The 18,721-nt window shown below is 41.1% G+C and overlaps 1 protein-coding gene across 1 annotated transcript in view; it reads left to right on the top strand.

The window, feature by feature from the left end:
* The window catches only part of CNTNAP2 (contactin associated protein 2), a 1,181,910-nt gene that overhangs the window by 772,861 nt on the left and 390,328 nt on the right, over positions 1-18,721 (top strand). The window contains 1 exon segment of the mRNA XM_033052691.1: positions 10,129-10,235. Coding sequence (XP_032908582.1) covers positions 10,129-10,235 — 107 coding nt within the window.

Raw genomic sequence — 18,721 nt, 5'->3', positions numbered from 1 at the left:
AGTACACTAGTTTCACGAATACAAGCCGCATCATTTTGACTAAAATTTTGCTCCCAAACCGGAAATGCGGCTAATACTCAGGAGCGGCTAATATGTGAATAACTTTCTGACATTTCCACCCCCAGAAGTGGAAACCGAGGTGCCGAGTCGAGCAACTTGCCAGCAAAAGGCGGCATTTCGTGATTGTTACAAATTGTTACTCTGTTGCGCCACGGGTGGAGCCTGGCTCCCTGCAGGTAGCATGGCGGGCGGGGAGAGAGGCGGGAGAGCTCTCTCCTTCCCTTCTCTGCCACAGTCCGGGGGAGAGACAGGGGGGCCCCATGCTGCCATCCCCGTGGCCTGGGGGGAAGGCAGGGGCTCCGTGCTGCAATCCCCGCGGCCCGTGGGATAAGCGGGGGGTTCCTGCCCCCACCCACTGCAGCAGAAGCAGGCAGGCTCCGTCCCCGCCCGCCGCCGCTGCCATGGGAGCGGGGGGGGCTCCGTACCTGCCTGCCACTGCAGGGCAGCGCCGGGCCAGGGTGACCGAGCCCAGTGGCAGCGGCGGCCGGCCCCGAGTGGCCCCACTGAGCCGCCCCACTGAGCTGGGCCACCTGGCCCCGTCGGCAGCCCCGAGCGGGCTGAGCCTGCACAGTCTTAGCTGAGCCAGTAAACCCCACCCTGCAGCAATTCTGTTACTATTTGGCAACTTTGTTGCATGTGGGTCCTCGCTGCGAATGACAGAGCGGCTTATACTCGGGTGTGGCTTATTTATGGAGAAAGAACAAAATGTTTGCCAACACCCAGAGATGCGGCTTATAGTCCATGCGGCTTGTATTTGTGAAATTACTGTAACTGAAACCCATGAGATTCTTCCAGAAAGTCTCAATGCTTAACACATATTCTGAAAACCTGAGAGGTCTGAGCTGTGTCAACATGGCACAGTTAGGTTAGTGAATAACTGCTGCTCCTGTGTGCTTGTTCAAATAATAAACTCAAACACACCAGTACAAAAATAATTGTTATACAGAGTAGCTTTCATCTGTTCTAGAAAGTCTTAACCTGGTTAATGACTAGGCAAAGGTCTTCACAAGGTAGTGGAAAAGGTTAAAAACAAAACCCTAGGAGACAAATAATATTTTGTAGCTGGCTTTTTATAAAAGTTTATTCTTCCTTTTCTTTCTACTCATTTAACTGGCTTAGAATAGATGCAAATGTTCTTATTTACACCAGTTGAGCACCTAAACCCGAGTTTTCTGACTAAAACATTCTGCAACCAAAGTTGTTTTTATCTAGCCTGATTAGTTAATTTTATTAATTTCTGGGTTTATCATCTACTTCTGTAAGTTTATCACAGTACACTCTAGTTTGCAGCTTTTGGACTAGATGTAGCCTATGGGCCATTTATACCCTCTTTATCCTGATGTTCCCACTCCCTGCCCTGCCCCTCTCCAGGGTAGTAAGTGCTGCTGAATACACCATTTCCTCCTGCTTCAATTCCAAACAGAGCTGGTCTCCTGTTGGCATGGAACAATTGGCAGAAACTGACAGAAGGGACTCCAGGGCTGTGAAATTCCCTCTTGTTAACTGCTGCTATAGATTCATCCTCCCCTGTTTTGCTTCAGCAGAAGTGGCAACAGTTAGAGTTGGACAAAAATTGTTGTTCAGACATCAGACACCGTAGAGCCTAGGTTATGTATAATATATGTGTACGGGAAATTTTCTACAACACATGTAGAAAAATGGCTTATCCTGCAATTGCTAAAGTTGAACTGTCATGATTTAATTCTAAGGAACTAATTTGTGAAGTGCTCTGAAAATTAAGAACAGTAGAAAAGAAAGGAAAAAATAGTCTCTACATTGTTGTGCACAAAATAAAAACTGCATAAATTCAGGAGGATCATTTAATCCAAATGAGTTAACTGTGGTACTTTACCCATTAAGTTCTCCATTATTCATTTTAATGCAAACAGTTTAGCATGGAACCTTACAGATCTGAAGATAACACAATAAAACCTGTTTGACAACCTTTACTGGGAATATGGCATAGAAGAACTTTTCTTAATCAAGTGTCATTTCATATTTTAAAATTGAGTTTTTCTTTGTAAATCACAGTCTTTAAAAGTGCCAAGCAATTTTTTTTTTTTGGTCTCGTGACAGAACAAGTTTGATAATGTCCACTAAAGAAACATATTGCTGTAAGAGACAAAGAAAGATAGGTACTCCTTGGTTCAGGTTTATTTAGTTCTGCCATTGTTGATTATATGCATGTGTGCACAATTAGCTTAGAAATCAGCAGCAAATTAAACTGATTTGGGAATTATTGTGAATCTAAGTGAATTTTACAGTCCCTTCCATCTGCCCTTTGCATTGCCTTGCATAAGAGTTCCAAATCCTGTTGCTGAAAATCTCAAGGTCACTTTAAGCACTTGCTACCTTGTGAGAAACAAGAAATAACCTTACCAGCAGATCAGCTGGCTTTACTTTCATTTGGGATGTTCTTAAAAACATGAACTCTCCATGGAATGGTTAATTTGAACCTAATGTTGGTACAATAGGATTCTGCACTAGCACTTTGTCTTTAATTGGATTGTCTTATTTTCAATACGCTTGTACTATGATGAGTGCAATGCCTCCTATTGCATTAAAGAGCAATGTCACTGTAGATGCATATGTTTACAGAATGTCTTTTAAATAAACAAACAGATCGTCAGTGATTCAAGTCACCAGCTGAAACCATTTATTGCTCCTACAAATTATTTTCCTTTTATGTTACTTTATAGATGTAATCTTTCATGGTCTTCTTGAGCAATCAGGCAATCCTGAAGAGTAAAAAAAAACTTCTAAATTTTTATAATATTTTAATAGTCTTTTTGTGGGTGTGAATAAAGGTGGATGGTGACAGAACAACACACGCAAAAGGACAGCAACATGCATTTTGAGGGATCTTTGCCAAAAAATAGTGATAAAAAATACAGATTTGAAGGATATGTTTGGAGGTGTTAAAAAGGGCAACTAGTGGGCAAATACTGGAAAACCACTCAAAACAAACGGATTCTGGTTAGTTCTGAGGCAGAGAAATGGACAAAAAACAGAACAAAAGCAATTTGGGAGAGAAGAGAGGTGAGGTGTGAGCACGAGGAAGACTAGACAGGGATTTGATAATGAGAAGGAAAAGACTGAATTTCATGTTAAGCATAATTCAGCCCAGGTTATTTTCCTTTGTAAAAAGCTTTTAACATTTTGTTCTGCTCAACAGAAATTCTCATACTGTCATTATCACTATAGCATTTGAGTTCTTTTTACTATATTTGCAGGCAGTACATATCAAATGTTTTGTTTTATGTGTGTGTTCCTTTTAACTTCTTAGGTGGAGGAGAAGTTGCACAGGTGAAGCTTTTGTTTTGGTGATTTCTTGGTTTGATTGCTGCAAATGTATATATATAGAGCATTGGTTTAGATTGTATCTAAACACAAGCTGTATTTTGCACTTATGCTAGTGATAGGAAGTATGAAAGAGAAGCCAGAAAGGAAAAGGGAAATTAAGGAAAGGTCTGTGTTTTACAGAAGAGAATTGTGAGATTGTTGAAGGTTCTTCAGTACTGAGGGACTTAATTTAACAGTCTCCATGTGGCCATATGGACATTTGCCTTTCTGCACAAAAGAATTTTTTATCTTCTTGCTCAAATTATCTCTAAACCTAAAAACTGGAGTCAAATATTATACACTTTGGGCACAATATGTCTAGGCAAGCCAGTTAATGTTTTAAATAACCTTGCCCTAAGGGACATGGTCTTCTAAAAAGACTGAGGCTTTGACCTTTTGACTTACAGAGGATAAATGGCACATTTACAGCATTAAGAAAACATAATCACATAATGAGAAAAAAAGAGACTGAAAGAAATGTTTTCTGTTTCTTACGGAATATGAAAATATCCAGATTAGAAAGGTGTCTGGAGAGATCTCTGAGCTCATTCTTCTGCCTTCAGGCAGACCCAGACATACTTAAGTAGCTCCTGATGCATGTTGAACTGCTTCTGAAAATACTTTCTACCACTAATGAACCTCATTGCATCTTTGCCCTTCCCCTGTGGAGATTTCTAATGATATGTAACCTTCCTGTTTCCAAGAACTTTTTATGCAATTGAAAATCAGCCATTATTCATTTCTGCTGAATGGGCTGTGAGGATTTCTCCATGGGTCTGATATCACTCTTCTGCTTATACTAAGGTTATGAGATACCTTTTATTTGTCTCCTCTTTTTTTTTTTTCTTGCTCTCAATAGTATGTCTGGCTCATTTAGGATTACTGTACCACATGTGGAACAAATCAAACATGAAACCACAAAAAACCTCCAAATAAACAAAAACAAAACAAAAAATCAAAACAAACAAATCCAACAAACAACACCAAACAAAAGCAACCAAACAACAACAAAAAAGCCAGACAAAATTTTTATAAGTTCATGATTTTGCATTATGAGATGACAGATTTAACCTGATGTAATTTAACAAATAGAGAAATCCAAATCACCAGACACCTATAAATCTGCCTTTGGCAGTTTTATTATGTTTTTGAAGAAAATAAGGTGTTATCTTGAAGTAAACGCAAGGTAGAATAGAATGCAACAGGTGTTTATCGACAGTGGATTGTTCAGGATTAACCTGACCTCCTTCTCCGATAAAGCATGGTACTTTTTGTCTCAGACTAGAGAAAAGTGATAGATGTATTTTTCCAGACATCAATAAATATTTTACATATTGTAATGATGGAAATTATTAGCTAAACCAGGAAAGATGGGGTTTGAGAGAGGAATTGCAAAGTAAGTTGTGAACTGTCAAATGGAATTGCCTCTCGATTTATACTGATGGGCTAATAGCTGGCTGGGAGATGAGAGTTGCTCAGAGATCTGTACCAGAGAAAATCCTATTTAATGCTTCAACCTTGGCTCAAAATTAGAAATATCTTGATGAAACATGCTGATGATTCAGCTTCAGCCTAGAAAAATAACCTACCCAAATGATTTGAATGACACAATGGAAATTACAGTACAGAGTAATGTCGTTGAAAACAGTAGCAAGATTTTCTGTATGTGTGTCCTGGTTTAAACGGACAGTATTGCCAGAAAAAGAAAAAGGCAAGAGTTTTTTTTTTTTTTTCAAAAATGGATAGTGAAAAATTCCCTCCCTCCCAGTTTACCATAATTTGGAAATTAAGGAACTCTCAGGCAAAAGGTATGGGTTTGGAATAACAGTTCTTTACTGATATATCTACAAGACAAACAAAAACAACATCAGCTATGAACCAAAAATCAGTGACCGAATAGAACGAAACTCAGTTCCTTTTTTTCCAGTCACAGATGCCCTCCTCCTCCGCACAGTCCCGATGGAGCAGGGCAGGGCAGCCTTTCAAACGCGGCTGCTGCAGGAGCAGGGGAGCGAGGCGGCAGCGGCCGTCCCAGGTGGGAGAAAAGGGTGCAGGAAAGAACTCTGCTCACCGTGGGTGTACCGGTTCTCAGCGCTGTTCTCAGAAGGAGGAAGCTTTAGCAGTCAGAGTGCAGGGCCTGGTCCCACCACGGAGAAAAAGCAACCTCTCTCCTCCGCGTTTCGGGCTGGCGAGAGCGAGTGTCCCCCCACCCCCGGAAGGACAAAGCAGCACTCCACCATCCACCCCCCACCCCTCAAACCCCCTTCTGCGATTGAGCAATCGGGCCAGCCCAGCTATTCCTTTTGTCTTGAGCACTTAACAGCTAAAGGGGAGCCGCCCCGGTCAGTTTAACATAATAATGGGAAAAATTTCTAAAACTCCCCCAACCCCCAACAATGTGTTGAAAGTCATTGATTGGAAGTGATGAAAAGAAGAAGGATGGGAATTTAATGAAGGTCTTTAACACACTGAGCAATCTCAGGATGACTTTGAGCCACTATTCTTTGGTAATCAGCAAAATGCTATATATTAATAAAAATAATTTCAGTTAAAAAATCTGAACATTTTGATCAACTCTGAAATCACAAAATGCTGTTAAGTTCTCCTCTAGAACACTCGGCCAAATGCAAGTGCAAACAGGAGCACAGTTACAAGGAAGAACTGTGGAAAATACATTTTCCAATAGGAGACTTCATCTCACAAAACTACAAACTAGAAGTTATGATTGCTCTCTGTGAAGTATTGAGATGTAAATCTGAAAGGAAAACAAAGTCTCTTTGATAAACAAATCAAAGCTTCCAAATAGAATACCAAAACAAACAGCATCAGTAAACTCCCTATGGATAAATTTTGGGGTGGAAATTAAAAGATAGTGTATCATACTTGAAGGGGTGAAGTTTTAGAATTTCCATTGAAAATGAATCATAGAGCAAGAAAGTTCTCGAAATGAAGTCTGCAATATTTTGCAAGTTCTTGAAATATAGGTATCCACAGTGGAAGGAGACACAACTTGGTGATGAGGAACTTGCAGTTCTGTTTTGTGATGGTTTCTAACTTCACAGCCTGGTTTAGGAGGGAAGTGCTGTTTTCAAGGTTTGTTTTGTTTTGTTTTGCTTTTTTATGTAATCCTTTTTATGTAGGAAACCTTATTTCTACAGGAGAAGAATGAACTGAATTGCTTAGAAACATAGTCTTTTCATACAAATAATCTGCAAATCATGCATATATTTAATTTTTTTGAGGTTTTGAGTGTATATATTTTGAGTGTCTACTAAATGATGCACATAAGGTAGATAAAATTATTGTATCTGCTCAAAATACAAATTTCATAGAAGATGTTTGTATCTTGAAAGTAGTAGATCATTGTAATTCTATAGAAATAAATGTGTTTGAAAAATAATGGAATTTACAGTGATAGAAATTATTCTTTATGGTATTGTTTACTGAATTCTAACAGGTTTTTTTTGTTTGTGTGACAGGCAGTGACCTCTTTTATGGTCAGAGATCACTCACCTGCACAGTAAAGGGTGGTCTAAGAGTTCTTATTTTGCAGGCAGGGCGCAGCAGGGCACGAAAGAAGACTCGAGAGCTGTTGTTCTGAGGTTTCCAAGGTTGTTTATTCTTCCTTATCTAAGGAATTTTCTGTCTACCTTACAGCGGTCCACTCTGCAACTCATCCAAGGCTGTTTTCCCGCCCTCCGGGGCAGGACTTATCTTTTATACCCTAATTTATGTCTACTTTATTTACAATTAATCACCAATACTTTATACCCACTTTACACCGAGCAGTTTTCCCTTCACCAATCCCGAGTTGGCATCTCGACCCAGAAGATGGATGCCATGAAGAAGAAGAAGAATTTCTTACTACGCCACAAATCCTCCATCTTGTGTCCAAAAACCCCCTAATGTAAACAATCTTTAAAACCTTATTTTTCTACCTTTTAACACATCAATTTACACTCTACTTATTTCTGTGACTCTGTAATTCTGTATATAAAGATGGTAATTTCTCCCAGGGACTTAGATTGAACTCACAGGGATTTTTGGCACCTTGCCAAGGCTTCTGAGCCCCCCTGTACAGGCTCCAGGGAAGCCAGGGAAATATCCTGGGTTCCCACATGTTTGGTTTTTTTGTTTGGTTTGGTTTTTTATATTTTCTTATTTTTGGTTTTTGCTTGTTTGTTTGTTTTTGTTTTTCTTTAATTTCTGCATTATGGATATCTAACATTTCCTGTAAACTCTATTATAGTAGGTAAAATTTGTCCAAAATGTGGACAGTTGAGCACAGGATTATGTTACTGAAGCTTGCTAATGGATTTAATAGAAAATAAATCTTATAATTCTATCTGATAAACAGAAAAGAGGGTGAAGGGGGAATGTCAGGAAATAATTCTATAGTCTGATTTAAACTTCAGTGTGCACTTACATTAAAATTTTGTTTACTCCATTTTTTTTAAATGCATCATCTTTAGAACAGTAAAAATCAGATGAGTAAAAAAGAAATTTTGCAAATGCAGATCTAACCACTTCCTTCTACTGGAAGCCATTGCGTTAATCCAGCCATCATACTGGAATCATAAAATTAACATCAAGGAGTTTACTGCATATCTCTAGCTTTATGACTTAATATGCTCCATTAAATGATACAGATAAATATCTAGTTTTCATCTTTCTGAAGATTAAGTCATTTGCCTCAGTTATATAGCCAGTAATGAAGTCCCTTACTAGTTATGTTGCAATAAAAGTAAGTTATACTGCACTAAAATGTGAAACTAGTTGCAAACATTATGTGTGAGAGTTCGTATAAGTAGCTGATAAAATTCACATAGAAAAATGTTTGGTTTGGTCATTGGAAAATTGCTTTTCAAGTAATGTATGTTCAAATATAAATGAAGAAGAAAATACCTAAAAAGAAGTTATTTTGAAAAACTAGAAAAAATACAAAACCATATACAGATTTAGGAACTTTTGTGGTTATTTACAGCCTTGAATAAAAGTTACTTTTATGAGATTATTTTTGAAATGTCATTGCTCTTTGCTTTCCCAACTCTTATACCTAGAAACTATGGATTCATATAAATTGTTAATTGTTTGTATGTTTAGAAATGTGCTGTAATATGCTCTCACTGTTTTCTGCAGTGTTGACAATACAACTGAATAGAAGTAATCAGAAGAAGAATCTAGCTATTCATTTAGCCTGCCACACTTATAAAACTAAATTAATTCATTTAAACTATGTTGAAGACATAATTCATTGAACTGTGAAAATTGCCTCAGGTAGTTTCACTGTATTTCACTGTGAAAAGATTTTTAAATGCTTTGTTTCTTGCTTTAGAAGAGCATTTCTTTAAGAACTGTTTTTAGGTTCACCAGTATTTTCTGATCTTTTTGGAAAAAAATGGGTAGCCTTGAGATCTAAAGGCTGATATAGGATGTAAGACATCTATGTTCTGTATATTTTGAGGTATGTGTACTGCCATGCACAAAACGAAAAATAATTTCTAAATGAGAATACACAATATTCAATTACCCAATGAATATCGTGACACAAATTATTCTTGGTTGTTAACATGCATGCCAATGCTGTTAACTGGAAATTGAGGAAATAAGAGACTGTAAGTTTATAGAGGAATGACCTAGATCCTTCCAGTTTCAATAAGTTTCTACACAGGAAAGCAAAGCTTCCCTTGGGTATTGTTTATGAGAGTATTGTTAACTGTCACAGGAATATGATGAACTACAGATTTATCTTAGAGATAAGAATTCTTTTTTTAAATGCATTACTGAAAAGATTATCTTTGTCTAATAGGGGGTATCCGAGTTTTTGTTTTTAATTTCATAATTTTAAAAATACAGATTTATTCAAAAAATGACAGGAAAACTTTGGTTTTTCATCAAAAAGGCACAGCCCATATTGAGTCCAATTTAATATGGAAAAAGATTTTTTTTGAAAGGACATTTTAAAGCCCTTTGAAGGAAAAGAAGTTTAATAATTTCAGAGGTGAAAGTAAATGAAAATTCCCATTTTTTCTGTATTTGATAGGAAAGAATCTGGCCAAACTCAAATCTTTGATTTCACATTTAGATGATATTTCAAACAATAAATACATGTTCTGCTATAACTTTGGGGTTTTGCTGTTCCACTTTTTCTTTTGCATTCCTTCCACTCTCCAGCAACAGTGTAGCTGGACAAGAAAAGTAGGTGTGTGGGAGAAAGGTGAACAACTCTTGCCACAGACCCCTGTAAAGAGAAAAACTTACACAACTTTTATAACAAAGCCTATAGTTAGTTTTAGTAATGCAGCTTTACTAATTTCCTTCCATCCTAGCCAGCAGGCAACCTGTCTCCTTTTTATCCTACTGCTGACAACAGAAAGATAAAGAGCAAGCCAGAGGCATTTTGTTTTTAAAGTTCAGTCAGCTGTGGGACTGGACTCCTTGAGGCATGACACCACCTGCACAGCAGGAGGAGGTGTGACTTGTGGTGCTCTTTTTGTTTTGAAAGCTGAGTACCAGTCATATGTTACTTAGAACCCTGATATACAATGAGGAATCTATTCCACCTTTAAAAAGCTTTTTTACTGTTTGTAAAAGGGCTTCAAAGAGCAAGGATCAATTGCTAGATAAGGACATGGTACGCTCCTTGTACAGCTCAAAATTTTGCTTTGTGTAAATCTTGATGCTCATTTTGATTTCTCTTTCTGTCTTTGCATCTCATCCTGACAGGTGTGTGCCCAATCACTGTGAACACGATGGAAAATGCACCCAGACGTGGGAGAGCTTCAAGTGCACTTGCGATGGAACTAATTACAGTGGTGCCACTTGTCATAACTGTAAGCTACCCTGCAGTTTCAAAATTCCAACGGAGTAGGGAAGTTTCTCATGTCTTTTGGTTGAGATAAAAAAAGTCTTTCTTCCTTTCTGGTTGTTAAAGATCCTCAAGCCTCTTTTGAAAGAAGGCATTGGCTTAATCACCTTCTATATTACCTTCATCATGATGTATTTATACAGCACTGTACTACACCATACTACACACCAAAGCAGTTCAGCAGCAACTGGGTGTACTGAGCAAACACATTCTCAGCAATTGCACAAAAGATACAGTTTCAAATGGAAACTATGAATCTGCCCTAAACTGTTGGGAAGAGCTGCTGACTGCTGCTTGAAATGCTGGTTCAGGTTGCTAATCCTGAAGTGTGTTTATACACTGATTATGAGCATACATAAAATCTAATTATTTGCTCTGTGGTTATGAGTTTTTGAAATAAGAATATTTCCTGTGAGTTCCACGTGCCCTACACCATTAAAGTACAGAAAGAAGAAAGGAACTGTTGCCCTTTTATAGGTCCTGAAGAATGAATGCTGAGTGACATGTATCTTCTGTTCCTCCCCTAATTGCTAAAAAAGTGGGATTTTTGTCTGCAAGATTACCTAGGACACAGAGAAATAATATCCAATCCTTACTTTTGTTCACTTCTTCCTTTTGCCAACAATCTTCCAATATTGAGAAGAGAGTAAAAATGCTTTTGAACAGGTGATCAGTTGAAATTAAAGCCAGAATTTATAAAGATACAAGTTTATATTACTTTACTATTTACCTTAAATACAACTATGTATAGTTTTACAAAGATAATTGCAGATTTTTTCAGTTTTAACCAAAAGCCCCAAACCAATGAGAAAATGTTTGACCATTCACAGTTGTCTGGATTAAAACTAAAACCTAATTTATGGTTAAAGATTATATAAATGTAAGAGGGGATATATTTTATGTAATACCTATTAATACATTGAATGGCAAAGTTCTCTGTGATCTGGCTATTGAATCTGTAAAACTGTAAGAGTTAAATAGCAAATTAATTTTGATTAAAGAAAAATATTTAAGGTACCAATGCTTGTGGGAGAGATTGCACGGCAGCACTTTTTCCACCAAGAGGGAATGTGCACAGTGATGACATGGCTGTGTCCAGTTTTAGGAAGAAAACATAAAATTCGTGTCTGTCTGTGCTCCTTTGTGGTGTGCAGACCAGCTTTTAAGACACAGCTGAACATAGTTAAGCTTTCTTCTTGAGTTCCAAAGAGAAGTAGCAAGGACAAAGGGATGCCATCACTTTTCTGAAATCACATTTACTACAAAGGGAAGAAATAATAATCCAAGGAGATGTGACATTTTTCTTAATAAGATTTTCACCTGCCTTTTACAGATAAAACAGTGCAATAAGGTAAGTAAAAGGCATTGCTGAACTGCAGTACCAAAAGAGGGATTTGGAGTATATTGTCCTGTCTTTATGGAATGGATAAGGTGTATAGGATTACATATACTCTCCAGGTCATATGGAGATATGTTGCTCAAGAGCTTTTAGTTTTCTAGTTCAGGCAAAGTTTCTAACTTAGATGTGTAAGCTTTAGTTTTGTTACTTTTTTTTCATTTAAAGAACATAATTTTTGTTTTTACCTTGTGCTGCAATACTTTAGAAGTCTTCTTTCTTATGAAAAAAGGTTGAGCAGAAAGTTATTCACTTGATAGATATCCTGTCAGAATGCATGAAATCCTATGCCTTTCTAGAGTATCGAAGTTAATGGCACAAATATGAGACAAAAATATAAAAATTCCAGCATCAAGATACAGACTGAGATAACCTTAACTCTTCCTTTGTTGAGCAGGTAGTAGCTGTCAGTTTTTACAGTAGTATGTTCCAGATACAACTGCAAATAATGAGGGGATTTGTTGAAGCTTGCCAGAGGCTGTAGTCACACTGTCCTGAGGTCTGGGACCTGAGCTCTGCTGCGCTGATGCTGACCCTACTTGTGCAGTGAGTGTGTGTATATTCAGACACACTCACTGTGCTGCCTTTTGCTTTTGAATTCTAAAGTTTGTGGTAGTAGCAGGACAAGGAAGGAGGGAAGTTGGAACAATAACTGTTGTGTGGTATAAAAATAGCTGTAAGCAATTTTAAACAGCATTGCAGACTGCATGAAAAATATAGCACATGCTGTGATTCTGTGGAGCTGGAAAGTGTTTAAATGCAGATAGCACTTGTTCAGAACCATTTTACTTGCAGATAATATTATTTTACAAATTGTATTATATGCCACAGTAAACGTTTTTCTTTACTCAATATATGATTTTGTGGGGGGTATAACAACATTTCTCACAAGGCTGGAGTCAAGACTATGTTGGTGGGGATTGCAAATCTGTAGTTGATTATTTTAATGAGTTTGAGTTATACTGAACTAAAAGGAACAAGACAATTCTGTGCTACTGAAAGGGTTTTTTCAGTGAATTGACTTTGCTTTGGTTAGGTAATTCAACACTTTCCTGAGCTTTTGACCTGAAATAAGGCAAAGTTTTGCAGCTTTGACTGGATTTCAGATTGCAGTTTTAAGTTCCTTTGAAGTTGAAACTCAAAGACAAACTCAAGGGATGAACTCCTTGAAGTGAAACAGAGAAAAAGGTTTGCATGAAAACCTTATGAATTAAAATGACTTTGTTTCATACAGGTCTGGCCATAATATATCGTATGATAGTGAAAACAACAGTTAGTCTAGAGATATGGAGAAATTTGTATTCTGGGACTGAGACACAGTAGGGACTATAAAGCAGAAATAAATAGCTAGAGAAATAAAAGTTCCAAATAAATAAATCTGAAATAAAAACTTTAATTCTTGCTGTTTCTCCAACTGTATAAATCAAATACACTTGTTTTCTATTTTAAGATTATGAAATAATTTCCTTTTTACAATATGACACTCTTACAGGAAGGTTCTTCAACTTCATTGATATACCAGAATCTCCAAGTTCTGTGTCCACTGTCTTGTTATTTCTCACTGGCTTAAGCTGCCCTTCAGAGGAAATGATAATTTGTTTCATCTAGGTGCAGCTGGGTCCCTGAAGCAAATTAACCAAAATTACCAGAAAATTGTACTTTTTATTGCATGTTAAATACCCCAGGAATCTACCGTATTTCTTTCAGGTAAGGGATATTCATTCCCAACAAAATGCTGTGGCCTGGCAAATATCAGACTGGAGAACTGATTTTTCTATTAGGCAAGACTGAAAGATAAATGAATGTAGTTACTCAAAAATAATTTAAAGTGATACAACATTTACAAAATTATTTTTAAAATTATTTGAGTTATAATTAACAACAAGTATCACTCTGACTAGCTTTATTATATTACAGTAAATTCACGAATACAAGCCGCACGGAGTATAAGCCGCATATCCGGTGTGTTGGCAACATTGATGTCTTTGTCAATAGATAAGCCGCACCCGGAATATTAGCCGCACTTTAGTTCGCCGCGAACTTTCACGAAATCGTCATTTAGTAACACAATCGCGGGATCGCCGGGGCTTACTGGCTTACTGCCGACCTCGGAAACATTGTTTCCAAGTGAAAAAAGACACACCCTTTATTTACAAACCGAAAAAGACAGGAACAATAGTGTGGTCATTTTGCGAGCATTCCCAATGGATCCGCGTTGCCTTTAAACAACCGCTCAGCCGCGCGTCAGGCAGCTGAGCTCCGAGCGGAGCCACATCTCCGTTCTGGCACAGGAGCAGCCGTTGTAGCCCTCGCGGCCCGCGGGGGGAGCGGCCGTTTTAGCCCTCGCGGCCCGCGGGGGGAGCGGCCGTTGTAGCCCTTGCAGCCCGCAGGGCGAGCGCCGCTCTGGCCCTCACAGCCCCGCGGGGGGAGCGGCCGTTGTAGCCCTCGCGGCCCGCGGGGGGGAGCGGCCGTTGTAGCCCTCGCGGCCCTTGGGGGGAGCGGCCGTTGTAGCCCTCTCCCTGCGAGCCGAGTGGCCGTTCTACCCCTCTCCCTGCGGGCTGAGGGGCTCCCCCAGCCCTCTCCCTGCGAGCCGATTGCCCGCTTCATCCCTCTCCCTGCGGGGAGAGAGGCTCCCCCAGCCCTCTCCCTGCGAGCCCAGCCAGCCCCGTAGCCGCACAAGACTGAAAACACTTTAAAAAGTACAGAGAAATATCACACACTTTTATCGAACTGCCGAGGTAACTCACCCCGATAACAACCCCCGCCCCTCAGTAACGCCGCCATCCACAGGCAGGCAATAAGCTGTTCTCTGATTGGTTCATCGTCGGAACAACGGGAAACCATGGATTTCAGACTGTTTTGGCTCGGGACTGGACCAGCATGATACTAGGTAAGGGCAGATATCACATTTTTGTCCATAGATTAGCCACACCGGAATATTGGCCGCATTTCCGGGTTTCCACCAAAATTTTAGTCTTCTTGCTGCGGCTTGTATTCGTGAAATTACTGTATTCATATTTTACACCCTGACTAATTAACTTTTGCAGCCTACACAAGGCTAGCCTACTCATGCAGAGTTCTTAAATTGATACTTTTCTAGAGTTTATTAGTAAGTTGTTCCTGAAACCTTTGAGAACAAGAGCTCATTTTCCTGATTATTTCTCATCTCCATCACTTTTAACCAGTTTATTAATCTAGTTTTATATTCTAATATTCTTCCTGCTGTTTACAGCTTCTTTAAAAAAGGGTGGTATAATTTTTTAAATGGTGTGTTGGGATAAATAATGATCATTCAAACTTCGTTTTCTGAGATTTTTATAATATAGACCAAAGCACACTTCCTCTAGGATCTGCATTTAAGATAAACACAGGAAAGGACTTACAGAATTTACCGTGATGGTGATGTATCTACCTTCCACTTCCTGTATAAATTTAATTAGACCTAGGAAAAAGCCAGAAGCACCTTATTTGATATGTGCCTTCTCCTAATGACTTTCAGTAACAGAAATATTCAATTTGCACTTAAAGGATAACAGTAATTTCACGACTATAAGGCGCACCCTTTTGACTAAATTTTTTCCCAGAAACCGGAAGTGCGCCTTATAGTCCGGTGCGCCTTATCTAAAGGACAAAGTTGCGAAATTTGCCAAACCGGAAGTGCGAGCCGCAATGGGGGGGTCGGTGCCGTGGGAGCGCCGAGTAGCGAGGGGGGCTGGGAGCGGGCGGCCACAGCTGGCAGGAACCGCAAGGGGAGGGAGGGAGCCAACGCCAGTCCTGGCCCGGGCAGAACAAGAAGCCGGGCGGTGCCACCACGGGCACTGGGGGAACGAGAAGCCAGGCGGTGCCGGCCCTGGCCCGGGCAAGGGGGAAACGAGAACCCGGGTGGCCCTGGCCCGGGTGCGGAGGGAACAAGAAGTGCGAGCCCGCGACAGCCCCGAGCAGAGCCCGCCCGGCGGCGACATCGGAGCAGTGGTGGTGAAGCCCCTGAGGCCGCTGAATCGAGGCATCGGGGAAGCCCCCACAGCTGCCACATCCCAGCGCCGCCGGAGCCCCCGTGGCCGCCGAGAAGCGGCGGTGGGGAAGCCCCTTGCGGCCGCCGAATCCCGGCACTGCCAGAGCCCCCGTGGCCGCCGAATCCCGGTGCCGCTGGAGCCCCCACGGCCACCGAATCCCGGCGCCGCCGGAGCCCCCGCGGCCACCGAGAAGTGGCAGCGGGGAAGCCCCCGTGGCCGCCAAAAAGTGGTGTCAAGTGATGCAGCCTTGGGGAAGCGGAGAGAAGTGGCACGGCCGCGGGGAAGCAATGGGAAGCGCCGCCGCCACTGGCCGCAGGGAAGCTGGGACGCAGCATGGTCGCGCAGTGGGAACCAGGTGCTGTGAGCCGTGCCAGCCGGCACCAGGGGCGGGCAGGAGTGCCGGGGCCCGCTGCACGGGGAGGGCACCTGGGGCTGCATTTAAAGGCTACACCGATCTTTGAAAAATGTTTGCAAATTGAGCACCTGCCAGAAATTCGTTACTTTGTTGCGCGCCGCGCGGCTCCTCACTGCAAAAAAAAAAGTGCGCCTTATGGTCCGGTGCACCTTATCTGATCTACAAAGTTGCGAAATGTGCCGGCTCCTGGGGGGTGCGCCTTATAGTCTGGTGTGCCTTATGGTCGTGAAATTACTGCAATCTTAATGGTCATAGAATCATAGAATGGTTTGGCTTGGTGTCGCGGTTTATCATAGGTTTGGCTTTTGCTTGGAGAGGGAGTCCACTCCCTGCGGAAGTGGTTTGCTGTGGGGACTGGGCAGAACCAATCAGCTGCCTAGTTTAGAAGATTGACACCCAGTTAAACCACTCAAAAGAGCTCGTTATGCCTCTATGGAAAAGCACATTTAAGGACCAGCAAAACCTGGGAAGGCTCTCTTGGTTTCCGGCCTAGAACTAATAACTGGGTGGTGGCCCCCCTCATGGCCTGGCAGTGCCGGGCCGGGCTGTGGCGCTGACCCCTTCCCGGGAAGCCTGCTGGGTCCTGTTTCGGGCAGGGCTTCTGGGCCCCCTTCCCAGCACAGCCGGGCCCCCTTTCCCAGCACAGCCTGCCAGTCCATTTTTCCAGCGGTGCCGCTGGGCCATGTCAGCCGGAGGCTATATCAGCACCGGGAGCAACCGTGAGGCGAGGACCAGAGCCAGGAGTAGCCACTGCCATCCCGGACCGGGAGCAGCCCCATGGCTAAGACTGCACAGCCAAAAACTGGTATGGCCGGATCCAGTGGCACACGGCTGCAGCTATCTCAACATGACTCGCAATGAACTTTGTTTGCTTAGCCGCTTTTAGCCAGCGGTGCTGTGGACAGAAGGACAAAAGCAGCAGCAGTTTTATTTCTTTTCCCGGTGCCCCGCATGAAGGAAAGGCGCAGGGGTGGCATGGGAACCAGTGTCACTCACCAGCAGGAGCCTCGTGGTCAGCAGCAAGAGACACAGCGACTCCTCAATTGCAGAGCCTGGACAAGATCAACCTTTTAATGCTGCAGAACTCTATAAAAACTGTTTCAATTATAAAGCTTGAGAACAAATGAACCTACCATCACCAATTCTCTCCTGAATCAGAAAAAAAGAAAGGGTGAAGACACGTAGAAACAGCAACATGGGACTGTGAGATCAGTAAAGAAGGAGTCAAATTCTAGCTAGAAGGCGATTGAGGACATACCTTCGTCTTAGGCTGATTTTTTAGGGTTTTTTTTTGTTTGTTTGTTTTTTTGGTGAGGCTATGGTAAAGAGGTATTTGATATATCAGACTTTGGTTTTTTCCCTGGAGCTCATGGAAATGCATTGCAGGGAGCCGAGGCACCAGTATTAAAGCAAGTAGATATTGCTATTGTCCAATGAGAAATTTGAACAGAGAGAGATGAGAACCTTTACCCCAAGAATAAAAGAAGAAAACCTCTATTCCCAATGATGGATGAAGAGCTTTTGTTCTATGCTGGGAGAGCTCATCCTTAAAATAGTACCCCAATAATTCGATGTGGCCCATGAACGCAGCTGTGGAAAGTCTACAAAAGATGGGAGGGACTTCACAATTGGCAGATTTCTGGGCAGCTGCTATTCCTGGAAATTAAAACCCAAAGAGAACTGTTTCTTGTGAAGAAGTCTCTCCTTGGCATGGCAAGAGAGACCCCTCTCCATAAGCAAATGAAATTTCCAGGTTTTGTCTCTTTATGTTGTCAGTGGGCAGGAAAAGAGGATGTGGGGGAAGGACAAGTGTTCTGAAGGTTTATTCTTATTTTTCTTAAAATTTTTATTTTAATTTTGTTAATAAACTTTTTCTTTGTACCCTTTAAAGTTTTGAGCCTGTTTTTCTGTCTTCCTCCTAATCCATGTCTCACAGCAGGAAATTAGTTAATAATTTCTAGTCGGTGCACTGGCATTTGGTCAGCACTAAACCCACTACAGTTGGAAGAGACCATAAAGATCATCCTGTGCCATGGACAAGGCCACCTTTCATTTGATCAAGTTGCTCAGAGCCCCTTCCAGCCTGGTCTTGAGCACCTGCAGGGATGGCACATCCACAGCTTCTTTGGGCAAGCTGCTCCAGTATCTCACAACAATCACAGGAGGGAATTTCTTCCTAATATCCAATCTAAGCATGCCCTTTTTCAGTTTAAAATTATTCCCCCTTTTCTTATTATTACATGCTCTTGTAAAAAGTCCCTCTCCAGCTCCCTTGTAGGCTCCTTTGGGGACTGGAAGTTGCTGTAAGATCTTTCCAGAGCATTCTCTTATGAAAGACAAGTTCTTCTTGTTCTAGTTATTTTTCTTTTATTTCACCTTCGAACACTGTCCTTGCTTTTACAGCTGTACAGATTCCTTTAAGAATATCAGACAGGAAGGTTTTTAAGAAAACCTTCAGTTAGCCCATAGGAGGGAGTAGAATGCAGATAATATCTGTTGACTGTTAGTTCTGTAAGACAGTAGGAGAATACAACCTTACGTACTCCTGTCCCTAAAAGAGGCACCATATGTATACAGAGAATGCAACTCCGCTGAGAAAGAACATAAAGGATTTTTACATTTTTAGA

This window comes from Catharus ustulatus, chromosome 1, assembly GCF_009819885.2.
Source record: "Catharus ustulatus isolate bCatUst1 chromosome 1, bCatUst1.pri.v2, whole genome shotgun sequence".
NCBI classification, from domain to species: Eukaryota; Metazoa; Chordata; class Aves; order Passeriformes; family Turdidae; genus Catharus; species Catharus ustulatus.
Note: the sequence above shows the minus strand (reverse complement) of the source record. Positions and strands in the feature narration are given on the sequence as shown.